The following is a 13377-nucleotide window of genomic DNA, read 5'->3' as shown; positions in this document are numbered from 1 at the left end:
ATAACTTCAGCCCTGGATCATAGGGATTACTGTGCTGCTATTTTTATTGAGTTAGCTAAAGCTTTTGATTCTGTTTACCACGCACTTTTACTACAAAGACTAAACTGCATTGGAATTTCGGGTCGATTGCTTGACTGGTTCTCCAATTATTTATTTAACAGGTCCTAAAAAGTAAAAATCGACTGTCATGTCTCTCAGTCGCTTCCGGTTCTTACTGGGGTACCCCAGGGCTCAGTACTAGGCCCAACCCTCTTCTCAATCTTTATTAATGAAATTCCTCTTGTAGTTGAAGGGGCATTGGTCCACCTTTATGCAGACGACACTGTTCTTTATGCTTCCTGGCCCTCGCCTGACAAGGTCGTCAACTCTCTCGCCCAAGCATATCACAAGTTACATTTGGCTTTAGCTGAGCTAAATCTGACATTAAATATTAAGAAAACAAAATTTATGTGGTTTAGAATAGAATAGAATGCCTTTATTGTCATTATACAGGATGTACAATGAGATTGGAGGGTCACGAGGATAGGGCTTGTTTTCCTAAAAATGACTTCATCACTGCAGCGGGAGACTCCATAGAACTAGTCGCAGTTTATAAATATCTTGGAATCTGGCTCGACCCTACTTTGTCCTTCTCACACCATATTAAGAATTTACAATCCATGGTTAAAGCGAGACTTGGTTTTCTCTACCGAAATCACACTTCCTTCACCATGGCTGCCAAACGTGCCATCGTTGAGAAAACCATTCTGCCTTTATTTGATTATGGTGACACTCTATACAGACACGCAACAAAAACAACCCTCAGCAATCTAGATACGATTTACCACTTTGCAATACTCGTCGTAATACTCATTGGTTAACTCTTGTTTACAAAACCATTCTAGGGCTTTCACCTTCATACCTGTGCCAGTTATTGCACCCAAATGCAATCACAAGATATAATACTCATTCATCACAGTACCTGTTGTTACAGACCAAAAGAATCAAATCTCGCTATGGCCGGATGTCTTTTGCGTTTACAGCTCCAAATGATTGTTTACAGAAAACACTGAAAATGACAACACTAGTCTCTGTCCCCATCTTTAAGAGAAAAAAAATGATCTCAGAGATTCCTGTAGTTGTTTCATTTAACGCATCAAATTATTTTTGTGATCACATTTGTCTTATATTTCTTTGTAATCTTGTTTATGTTTCTATTTAACACTGTAATATGTATTATTTTTATTTTTTTGTGTGCATGTTTACTTATATGTAATGATACTCTCCTTTTCTCCTCCGAAAGGCTTTGCCCTTCCCAGGCCACAGTTGTAAATAAGAACATGTTCTTAATCTGTCTGCCTGGGTAAATAAAGGTTTAAATAAATAAAATGGAAGACTCTGTAGTCTTAATTATGAAAAGAGTCATTGTAGCATCAGATCTCTTTAACATAGTGTGGATGGTGTGTCATCCCCTGTATTAGAGGCTTGATTGTTAGAACAACTGATAAATCTGCCTTTCACCAAATCACTTCTTTATTTGAACAAAAGCCTTTCATGATTAACAACCAGATGTAAATTCTATACCTGACTGGAAACCTCCCTATCATGGTTGTATAGATACACATTCCTCAAACAGCAAATAAAATGAAGATGTGAATTTTTAAAAACTCTTTACAGCTTGTAACCTTTAGAATACCTACAAGCAGGTACACAAAAGGCTATTTTACATTTCAGTTCACGATGACTCACTGATGTTTTTGGAAGTTTTCATCATTATTATTATTATTAATAATAATATGATGATAAAAAAACCTTTTACATACAAAATTTATACTAAAAGATAATCATAAGGGTGGAAATGTAATGGAAAATCTGTGCTTCAACTGTGTAACCTTTGTGTACAATTTTGTATGTGACAGCAACTTTCTTGTACAAAGTGTGTGCAAAGACAGGAAACAACCCAATACTGCCAGCGAGCTGCCTTCAGATATTTGCTGTCATTGTTGAGCTGCCTTTATGGTGGTGAGAAGAATACTCCCACAACTACAGCGAAAGCATGATTATATCCACACACAAGTATTAAGGACTTGTTCATTCTATTCTGTATCAATGCTGGCATGATGACTGTTTACACTGTACTGATCTCTTTGCAAAGGTTTTGTTCAATAAATGTAAAAAAAAAAAGTTTGGTTTCAACATTCAGTTTGTTTTTGAATCAGATACAGTGGCAGTGAAGGAGAATTAATAGATATAATTCACCAGCATAATTTTGGTGCAAATAAGATCACTAAACTCAAAAGAAAAAACATAAGGAAGCCTACCTAAGTTCTACCAACTAATAATTACTTTTGTTCATAAATCTGAAGTAGGAGGACTCACTCTGGCCATACTGACTGTACTGATAGCCAGCAGCAGCCACAGCTGGGTCCATGCTGTAGCCGGTGGTGCTGTATGTGGGGGGGCAGTAAGACTGTGATGAGGGAAGGTTGTCCACCGTCTTAATGGAGGCCTCAGCTGAACGCTGGCTGCAGTTGGCTGAGATACTGTTGGACGAAGTAGAGTCCAGAGTGCTGTGAAGAGGTGAGATGGGGAAGTCATGTTGTGTTTGTGAGGACACACCGCTGGGGTTACTCAGGATGCTCATAACCTGCAAATAAAGAGAAGACACATCAGATCAGCTTCCTTTATTCATTTACAATGCTACAGAGCAAAATGTCATTCCAATCATCTTGGTGAGCACCGAATTTATGCCACAAAAAAAGCCACATGGTGAGGTGTGTGTTGTCTCTTCATCCATCCACAATTCACAAGAATAGCTACTCCTCTTAGAGCATTGGTCAGAATTCAATCAAAATTGCACACAATGATCCCATAATAGGTCTTCATCCAAAATGTGCTAAAGGTCCAGGTCATTAATTTATGGATACTTTTCCATTTTCATTTATAATGTCCATGCACACTACTTATAATTTAACCAAATCCTTGCTGCTGATGTACTGAACATTATTAAACCATATAGCAAAGGTGTTAATGTATGATGCTGCATACCACTTGTATGATGTTAGATAGTGATGATCATAGTCTTATTGGTCATAATCACGCAGGGAGTGATCTGATAGATTCCACATTGGCAAGGCATGGTTGGGGCCTTCTTATCAATAACTGTAATACGGTCAATGCTAGGACGTGTTCATTTATTTTCATGATTTTTATGGTCATGGTGATTGCTGACCACGCAGTCATAATACTACTAAACACAAACACTTTCACTTAATGGTGAATTTGATTATTTTGTCCTGGATAGGACTGTGATCCTTTTTGAATTCACAATGGATTTTAATTCTCAGTAGTTTGTGCAATACAGCTAAATGTTAAGGAAAGGTCATTTTCTTTCTGTACTTTACACATTACAATAACCTGTAAACTGAATCATGAGACAGATGAGCCACTATTTCATTGACATTCAGATTTTTCTTGATTATTGTTTGACTTACTATCATTTTCGCCTGCTCTTAAGCAAAGGAACTCGTATTAGTTAATCTGAAGTAGAAGGACTCACTCTGACCTTCCTGGCAAATACAGATTTTCCTATAGCCTTGGTTAGATTTATTCATTTCAAAGCAAACACTTGTCAGTGGGGAGGTAAAACTGCCTTTAAACAGCAAGAAACATCTGACAAATTTATGGTTTTAGGTTCTCCTTAAACAGGGTGAGTAAGCATTACAGTTTATGGAGCCACTCCTTCAGCTGCTACCTACTCCCTTCAGCAATTACTTGCTAAAATAGGTGTCAAGCTATAAAAGTGAAACCCTTGAGTTATCTGCAAAAAGATGAGCTAAAATCTATCAACTGCAGGGATTGGGAGACTCACCAGCCTTCAACAGCCAGCCAGTGATAGCGCTACCTGTCTGATCATTTCTTCATAATGTTTACATTTACAATTATACACCCCCACCCCACCCCCAAGGGAAAAACTCCCCTTTAACAGGAAGAAACCTCCAGCAGCACCAGGCTCAGAGAGGCCGTCTGCTGTGAGGAGAGAGACAGGACAAAAGACCTGCTGTGGAAGAGAGCCAGAGATTAATAATAACTAATGATTAAATGCATATTTTTCTGAAAGTGCTGTAACTAAGTTTAAGGATACAATTCCTCCATTATTAGTTAATGAAAACGAACTAAATAATGAAAACTGAAACTGAAAAAACATTTTCGTTAACTAAAATAAATGAAAACAATAATTAAAAGAAAAAATTATAACTAACTGAAACTGTATTGTGGGTTTACAAAACTAACTACAACAAACTGAAATTATAGCTAAAATGCCTTTGTTTTCATGTTTGTCAGTTAATTTAAAAGCCTTGTAGACTGATATGAAATCATTTTTTCTGCTCTAGCAGTTTTAACTGGGAACACCATCCGTCACCTGACTGTTTGTGTCTGCTCACCCCAACAGTCAGCAAAATAATGGCAGAATTGGGTAAAGCAGCAGAAATCCCATACGGGACATATGGGATTTCTATGAGTACAATAGCGAGATGGATGGAACCAAGTGTCTTGTTGTGGATGATGGCGAAATGTGCAGAACACTCTCAAGGGGAAAAACCCACAAACCTCAAAGTCCACCTGAGAAGTGTGCACAAAGCGGCTACAGAAACCCCTCTGAACCTGCGCAGTAACCTACGATGTAACCTCATACGCACCTTTTGAGAAATGTAACGACACGTCAGGCCCACGCTGCCCGGAACATTGCGATTAACCTGTTCACCGCTGGAATGGACTTAAAGGACTGAACACAGTGAAAAAACTAGAGGGACAAATATGTTCACAGCTAGACCACAAACAGGGAAGACCAAAGAGAGAAAAAGTCCCAGCGTTTTTTGTTTGTGCCGGCCGGGACCGCAGATAAAACCGGCAGCTACAAAAGAATAAAGGCCTTTACACACCGGACATGTTGGGGAAAAAAATTACATGAAATTCCAAATCTTTTAGATGCAAACTTGTTGTGTAACCTACATACACACCAAACGTGTTGCGTTTTTATAAATAAACCGTCCTCATAAAACGCACTGTGAAAAAAATGCAGTCTACATTGAGTGATGATGTAATGGGGTCCTGGTGTTTCTAAAGAAGAGAAGGAAGAAAGAGATTCTGGTTCATCCAGCTCTCCTGACAAAGCAGCAGGGAGAGTTTCATGGTTTGATCTATGAGTTGAAGCTGCATCACGGACACTTTCACACATGTTTCAGGACGTCAGTGGGACAGTTTAGGCTCCTGTTTGCAGAGTTGGGATCACATCTGAGGAGGCAGAGAAATAATTTCAGAGAGCCAACTGACCCGGTAAAACAGTATTATTTTACTGTTCCTATATCATTACATCAGTGCACATTTTGAGCTATGAGCTCACCCACCATGGCGGCGTGTGCATACGCTGCTTCTCTCTCTCCCAACAAAACGGTGTTTTTGTGTTCTTTGTCGTGTGTTTTACTACGTCTCCATCACGGCTACTTGCTAGGATGCACACTTACACCCGTAAGTTTCTGCTCAACATTGGCAGAACAGATTTTTGAGTTAAACCCCAAACAAAGAGAAGAGCTACGAGACCGCAGTCTGCTCCGAAGTCCTGCATCATCCCCGACACCCACTCCTGCACCTCACCTAGAGTGGAGGGACCACAAGTGGCATGACAGGAAGCAGAAGAGGGGTAAGCACGGTGGTATCCGAGTCAGGTTAGTGGCTAGCCCACACAAGCCAGTCATCCCCACCATCGTACTGGCCAGTGTACACTATTTAGACAAAAAACTGGATGACATACAACTTCTATGGACTAACCAGAAGACTGTGAAAGACAGTTTTTTATGTTTACGGAGACATGGCTTAACATCAACATTCTGGACCATGCTATTCAGCTCGAACAGCTGACGTGCTACTGAGCAGACAGAGTTCTTGCTGAAGGTGGTAACACCCATGGTGGGGGACTCTGTGTTTACATCAATGATGCCTGGTGTCATGATGCTGCTGTGGTCTGCAAACACTGCTCGCCATTAGTGGAGCTTTTAAACATTCAGTGCCAGCCATTCTACCTACCGAGGGAAGTTACAGTTATCATAGTCATTGCTATCAATATCCCTCCGAACCCAAATATCAGCCACAGGAGTGAGGCACTGAATGAACTGTATCAGCACATCAGTGAGCAGCAGACGGCACACCCAGATGCTTTCCTCATTCTGGCTGGGGATTTTAACCATGCAGACCCTAGGGCTGTGTTTCCCAAACTACATCGACACATAGACTTTCCAACTTGGGGCAACAACACACTGGACCATGTGTACACCACCCAGAGAGGAGTTTACAAGGACCTCCATGGGGCCTCAGACCACATCACTGTCATGCTTTTGCCAGCATACAGACTGCTGGTTAGAGTAACCAAACCAGTCCGAAATCAGGTAAGAGTGTGGCCAGAAGGGTCCTCAGAAACACTCCAAGACTGTTTAACTCCACAGACTGGGATTTGTTCAAACAAGCTGCCACCTACAATATTATCACTGACCTTTAGGAGTACACTGATACCGTCACTGCATACATCACCAAGTGTATTGATGATGTGACAGACCTCAAGACCATCATTGTCAGGGCCAACCAGAAGCCATGGCTGACAGGGGAGGTCTACAGAATCCTGAAGGCCCGAAATGCTGCCTTCAGGAGACCAGGCAGGCCTGAGGACAGCTAGAGCCAACTTGTCCCGCAGCCTCAGGAAGTCTAAGAGGCAGTACTCCTGGAGGATAGCCCATCGCTTCAGTGACAGCAGAGACTAACAGAGTCTGTGGCAGGGGATACAGCCAATGACCGACTACAAGCCCCCACCGCAGACCTGCAACAGCTCCACCTCTCTGGTGAACGAGCTGAACTAGTTTTTTGGTTTGAGGTGCACAACAAATTGCCTGCTCAGAAGTTCCCATTCCCTCCTGGTGACCAGGTGTTGAGGCTATCTCCAGATAGCCTGAGGAGAACATTCAACAGAATACACACCCACAAAGCTCCCTGACAACATACCTGGTAGTGTGCTGAGGGACTGTTCAGGGGACCTCGCTGAGGTCTTCACAAACATCTTCAACATATTGCTGAGTCAGGCTGTTGCCCAACATGCCTCAAAATCACCACCATCATCACTGTCCCAAAGAAGCCGTCACCCACCAGTCTCAATGACTACCGTTAGGTTCCACTCATCCCCATCCTCATGAAGTGCTTTGAACGGCTAGTCATGCAACATCTCTCTTCACACTTTTGACCCATGACTGCATGCTGTTGCACAGCTCCAACGTCTTCATCAAGTTTGTGGAAGACACAACAGTAGATTGTCTCATCAACAACAATGATGAGACAAACTACAGGAGCGACATGAGCCACCTGGCCTTGCGATGCAGCCACAACAATCTTTCTCTAAATGTGAAGAAGATAAAGGAGGTTGTTGTGGACTTCAGGAAAGCACAACCCCCAGCATTCCCCTCTGACAATCAATGGTGCTGCTATGGAGAGGGTGAGCAGCACTAAGTTTCTGGGTGTGCATGTCACAGAGAACCTCTCCTGGACGCTTAACACCTCTTCTCTGGCCAAGAAGGCTCACCAGTGCCTCTGCACAAACTGCAAAGAGCCAGCGCCCCATCCTCCATCATGCGCAATTTCTACAGGGGCACGATAGAAACTGTCCTGACCAGCTGCATCACAGTGTGGTATGGCGCCAGCATCTTGCCCCAGGATCCTCCAGCGCATTGTGAGAGCAGCTGAGAAGATAGTGGGTGCCCTCCCCCCGTCCAAGATATCTATAACATCCGCCTCACCCGAAAAGCCCTCTATATTGCTGTGGACCCCGCCCACCTGTCACAAACCCTCTTCAGCCCGTTGCTATCAGGGAGGAGACTGCAGAGTCTCCGAGCCAGGACGAGCAGACTGAGGGACAGCTTCGTACACCAGGCTGACTCAACTCCCTCCCTACCTTTCACACATTTTCCACTGCAAATCACCAAACATTCTTTTCATCAATGTATTTCAGTGAATCTAATGTCGAAGTAATTAAATAAATAAATAGGTTTAAAAATAGGAGCGCTGCGCTGAGCAATCTAAGCTGTTGACCTTTTCAGTCTCCTGTTAGAAGTTCCATGAATGCAGCTTTGGACTGCAATTTTATCGATTATAAAATTATTTTAGAAGCTACCTAATAAGGGTAGCTTATAATGTGTCATCTGCATTCATATGAACACCCACTGCCTCCTCCTGCCTGGTGTCAAACCTGATTTGCATGACAGTAAAGGGACTGCTTCTGATACAGCACTTTTCTACTCTAACAGAGCACTCAAAGCACTTATACAAGTCTGCATTCACCCATTCACATAAGCACTTCCATGTGTAGCTAAGCTAAGGGCTTACTGTCTAACATTCATACACATTCATACTTCAACACTTGCATTGGAGAGAAACTTGGGGTTCAGTATCTTCCTCGAGGATACTTTGGCATGCAGCCCAGAGCAGCCAGGAATTGAACTGCCAACCTTCTGATTAGTAGGTGACCTCCTCTACCTCCTGAGCCACAGCCACCCCAGTACTGTCCCAACTGTCCTTCCACCATCATACAGGCGTGCCTTCTCATAAATGTATACTGCCACTGAAGATAAACTGGTTGATACTCATGAATCCTGCTTTTTGGAATACATTTTTTTAAAGCCACTTAAAAATAAACTCAAAAAAAAGGCACTTAACAATGGGTTTTATAGACTGATGAGCACAAGTTGGAAATTTCTGTTCAAATTATCATCAGTGTGTATGGAGGAGATCAGGAGAGAGGTGCGACAGTATCTACAGCTGTCTGTAAAACACAGTGCAGGTTCTGTCATGTTTGGGGCTGCATTTCAGCCAGTGGTCCTGAGATCTTGTCAAAAATCATTTATCAGCACAGAAAAACAGGCTGGCAATGCAGTAAAAGTATGCCTGGATAGAAAAACACACAATGGAACACTAACAGTCATGGATTGGCCTCCCCAGAGCCCAGACTTCAATATTAATGAAGCAGTGTGGGAGCGTCCTGACAGTGAATTAACAAAAGACAGAAACATCTAAAGAGCTTTGAATGACCTTAAAGAAGCCTGGACTGTTCCTAAAGACTGCTTCAGAAATTACAGGAAGCTGCCTCAGAGAGTTCAGACTGTGCTGAAGAATAAGGAGGTCATACCAAATACTGGCTTTTAGGCTCCATTTTGAACCTTATAAACTGCATTCATGTATTTTCCTGTAAAATATAAAGAGATGAGAGATTTTGGCAGAGTGCTGAGCCACCAAATTAAAGTGAATTAGACCAGTGCTAACTTTATGGACGTGGGGTTAGCCTCAGCCCTTTCCCTGGCTGAGGCAGCACAGCTCATGGTGCTCATGGTGCTTTCCAGACGTTCAAAGACCACCAATAAAATTCCAGCTAGACCAGTTTGTGAATTCCGTAAATTTAAGGTTTTCCAACTTGACATTCAGTTTTTGGTGGTTTATTTCTTGCTGCTAAAACCGGGAGTTTGTTCTGAGTAGAGTCCATGCTCTCACTATTGCCCCAAGTTAACAAGAATGGGCTGAGTGTCAAAGTGTCGGAGTTTTCCTGAATGCATCCAAAAGGTTTCTGACCAGATTTTAAGTCATGTTTGCTCAGAAATTTCTACATACACACAGAGATGGGGGCGGCGAGGAGCTTCTTCTCTCCAGGAAGTGGTTAATTTCACACCTGTTCTTTCACCACTGTTTGTGAACAGTTGCTTGTTGAATACAATTTTTTTTAATAGTATAATGGTATATGATAATGATTATGGTAATAATGGTTTAATTTTAATGGTCTCATTACACCTTGAATCTTGCACCTGACAAATAAAGTATGAAAGACTAAATTAAAACTGAGCATTAAACAAAAAATGAAAACTAATAAAAATGGGCAAAACCACTCTAAAAGCTAATTAAAACTAATTGAATTAGAGAAAAAAAAATAAAACTAAATAAAACTAAACTATAATGTAAAATCAAAAACTATTATAACCCTGGTGCCAACACAGTGCAGAGCAGAAACTTAAACTCTGCTCCCACAGAGGTCAATTATCTTGTCAGTAGTTTTACATCCTCACTGTGTACAACTCTGGATACAGTGGTTCTTATGAAAAAGAAAGTCTCAAATCAGAAGTGCCTGACTCAATGGTATAACAAGCAGCTTAAAGCAGATAACCCATAAGCTGGAGAGGGAATGGTGTCTCTCTAACTTAGAAGATGCTCATTTAGCCTGGAAAAAGAGTTTGTTGCTCTATAAAAAAGCCCTCCATAAAGCTAAGACCTCTTACTACTCATCACTGATTGAAGAAAATAAGAACAACCCCAGGCTTGTTTTCAACTTTTCAGGCCAATCTCCAACCTTCCTTTTCTCTCAAAGACTCTTGAAAGAGTAGTTGTAAAACAGCTAACTGATCATCTGCAGAGGAACGGTTTATTTGAAGAGTTTCAGTCAGGTTTTAGCTGTGTTAGCTTGCCTCTATCTCATCCATTGTTGTGTTGTGTTTTGAGTCACATACAAATTACGTCAAGAGACTACTGCCCACGCTACTATATCGACTCCACCCATATTGAGGTGGTCCTCAATTGCAATGGAAACAAAACAAGAGCGTGGTGAGTCGTGCCGAGTCAAGTCAACCCGCACTGAGTAGGTACTAATGGAAAAGCGGCATGAAAAACTCCTTTGTCCATCACACCATCAGATTATGACCACAACATAAAAAAACTGGAACTTTAATTTCCCTGACAGAATCTTCCTAAGGGGATTAATAAAGTTTTATCTTCATCTAGCCTAATAATAATGTATCAATCTATGAACACAACAAACTGCATTGGTAACACATACTTTCAGTACCAGTGGATCCACAAGAACACTTCTCAGTCATCAGATGGGCAAGTTTTGAATGAGATCAAGTTCTTCTGCATCAGCTAGAAATCATACTTGCCCAAGACTAGGAACTTCAGAGACAATAACAGCGTCCTAGCTAGCGGTTGATCGCCAGGGACTGCGCCGGGCTGAGGATTTCACCGCTTCACTTTCAGAGCTCTGCTGTCACTGCATTTAGCAAACAGGAGCTTGCCCGTCGGACTCCGCCCCGGATAGATCGCTGCTTGCGCCTGTATTATTTCACTGCAATTTACAATCTACCACAGAGCGCGGAAAGTTCACAATGTGCACGTTTGATCTCCCTACAGTCTTGATTTTGCGGGCTACAGAAATCAAGGAATCAAGTACGAGGAAAAACGAAGATCAAATGAAAATTTCAGGGATGATTTAACAGGAGTGGATCATCGCTGACAAGTTTTTCTGCAGTCTGTCTGCACATGCCTAGCAAGCACAAAGAGGTGTAGCCGTTACTGAGAGGGTGAGGTCAGGTGGAGTGAAAGACGTCCAAGGCAGCACCTTAAAACCTTTACTTGGAAACAGCTGGAGGTCCTTCTACAACCACCTGATCAGTAACATGAAGAACAGAGAACTTTGTAGCTGCTCCATCCACCCTGTTTGTTTCACTGCAGTAAAACTGCAGTACGGAAGTTAAAATGTGCAGATGAATTGTTAAAAGAGAAGTTACAATAATGAAGACAGTAGAAGATTAACCCTTTTGATTCACCCGTTACCTCCCCTTTCTTGCCGTGAACAGCTGGTTAACACCAAGCGTATCACCACTGAGACGCCATATCAAACGTACTTTGAATTACTGTAATTATGCGACCATTTGTCTTATTGGAAAAATTCAAACTGTTTTTGAAAACTAAGAAATTGTGCTTCACACCCTACATATGGTTATTATAGTAATTGTTGCCAGAAGTCTGTGAACAGTGGGACATTTTACATTTACAGATGTTGGTCAAAGATGACACCAAGGTTGTTAGCAGATAATCTGATGTTACTGGCGAGGCGGGGTGACGTACTGACTGAACTTAGAGAAGCTGTCAGGGCCGAACACAAAAACCTCAATTTTACTGGAATTGAGATGGAGGAAATTTGAATACATCCAATTAGTAATAGCAGAGAAGCATTCACTGATGAAGGACAGGCTGAGGTTGTTGGGTTAACAGAAAAGTACAGCTGTGTATCATCTGCATAGAAATGCTAGGAGAAGTGAAGGAGAAGACATAAAAAGTTTTTAAAAATCCAGAAAATCACACTGTATGATTTTTAAATAATCAATTTGCATTTTATTGCATGAAATAAGTATTTGATCACCTACCAACCAGCAAGAATTCTGGCTCTCACAGACGTATTAGTTTTTTTTTAAAAGAAACCCTTCTATGCTGCACTAATTATCTGTATTAATTGCACCTGTCTGAACTTGTTCCCTGTATAAAAGACACTTCCCACAAAATCAATCACACTCCAACCTCTCCACCATGCCCAAGACTAAAGAGCTGTCTAAGGACACCAGGGACAAAATTGTAGACCTGCACAAGGCTGGGATGGGCTACAGGATGATAGCAGCTTGGTGAGAAGGCAACAACTGTTGGTGCAATTATAAGAAAATAGAAGAAACAAGATGACTGTCAGTCTTCCTCGGTCTGGGTCTCCATGCAGGATCTCACCTCATGGGGTAAGGACGATTCTGAGAAAGGTCAGCAATCAGCCCAGAACTACACGGGGGGACCTGGTCAATGACCTGAAGAGAGCTGGTACCACAGTCTCAAAGATGACCATTAGTAGCACACTATGCCATCATGGACCAAAATCCTGCAGGGCATGCAAGGTCCCCCTACTCATGGCAGCAAATGTCCAGGCCCATTTGAAGTTCACCGATGACCATCTGGATGATCCAGCAGAGGCATGGGAGAAGGTCACGTGGTCAGATGAGACCAAATTAGAGCTTTTTGGTATTAATTCCACTCGCCGTGTTTGGAGGAAGAAGAAGGATGAGTACAACCCCAAGAACATCGTCCCAACCGTGAAGCGTGGAGGTGGAAACATCATACTTCGGGGTGCTTTTCTGCAAAGGGGACAGGACAACTACACCGCATTGAAGGGAGGATGGATGGGGTCATGTATCATGAGATTTTGGCAAACAATTTCCTTCCCTCAGTAAGAGCATTGAAGATGGGTCATGGCTGCGTCTTCCAGCATGACAATGACCCAAAACACACAGGCAGGGCAGCTAAGGAGTGGCTCTGTAAGAAGCACTGAACTTAATAGAAAATCTCTGGAGGGAGCTGAAACTTAATGTTGCCCAGCGACAGCACCAAAAATTAAAAGATCTGGAGATCTGTATGGAGAAGTGGGCCAAAATCCTGCTGCAGTGTGCAAACTTGGTCAAGAACTACAGGAAATGTCTGACCTCTGTAACTGCAAACAAAGGTTTCTGTACC

General features: G+C 42.1%; 1 protein-coding gene across 1 annotated transcript in view; it reads right to left on the bottom strand.

Moving 5' to 3' along the window:
• The window catches only part of LOC115782681 (paired box protein Pax-7-like), a 114483-nt gene that overhangs the window by 25638 nt on the left and 75468 nt on the right, over nucleotides 1-13377 (bottom strand). Inside the window, exon 8 of the mRNA XM_030733014.1 lies at nucleotides 2359-2626. Coding sequence (XP_030588874.1) covers nucleotides 2359-2626 — 268 coding nt within the window. The remainder of the gene's footprint in view (nucleotides 1-2358; nucleotides 2627-13377) is intronic.

Source organism: Archocentrus centrarchus, chromosome 7 (assembly GCF_007364275.1).
Source record: "Archocentrus centrarchus isolate MPI-CPG fArcCen1 chromosome 7, fArcCen1, whole genome shotgun sequence".
Lineage (NCBI taxonomy): Eukaryota > Metazoa > Chordata > Actinopteri > Cichliformes > Cichlidae > Archocentrus > Archocentrus centrarchus.
Note: the sequence above shows the minus strand (reverse complement) of the source record. Positions and strands in the feature narration are given on the sequence as shown.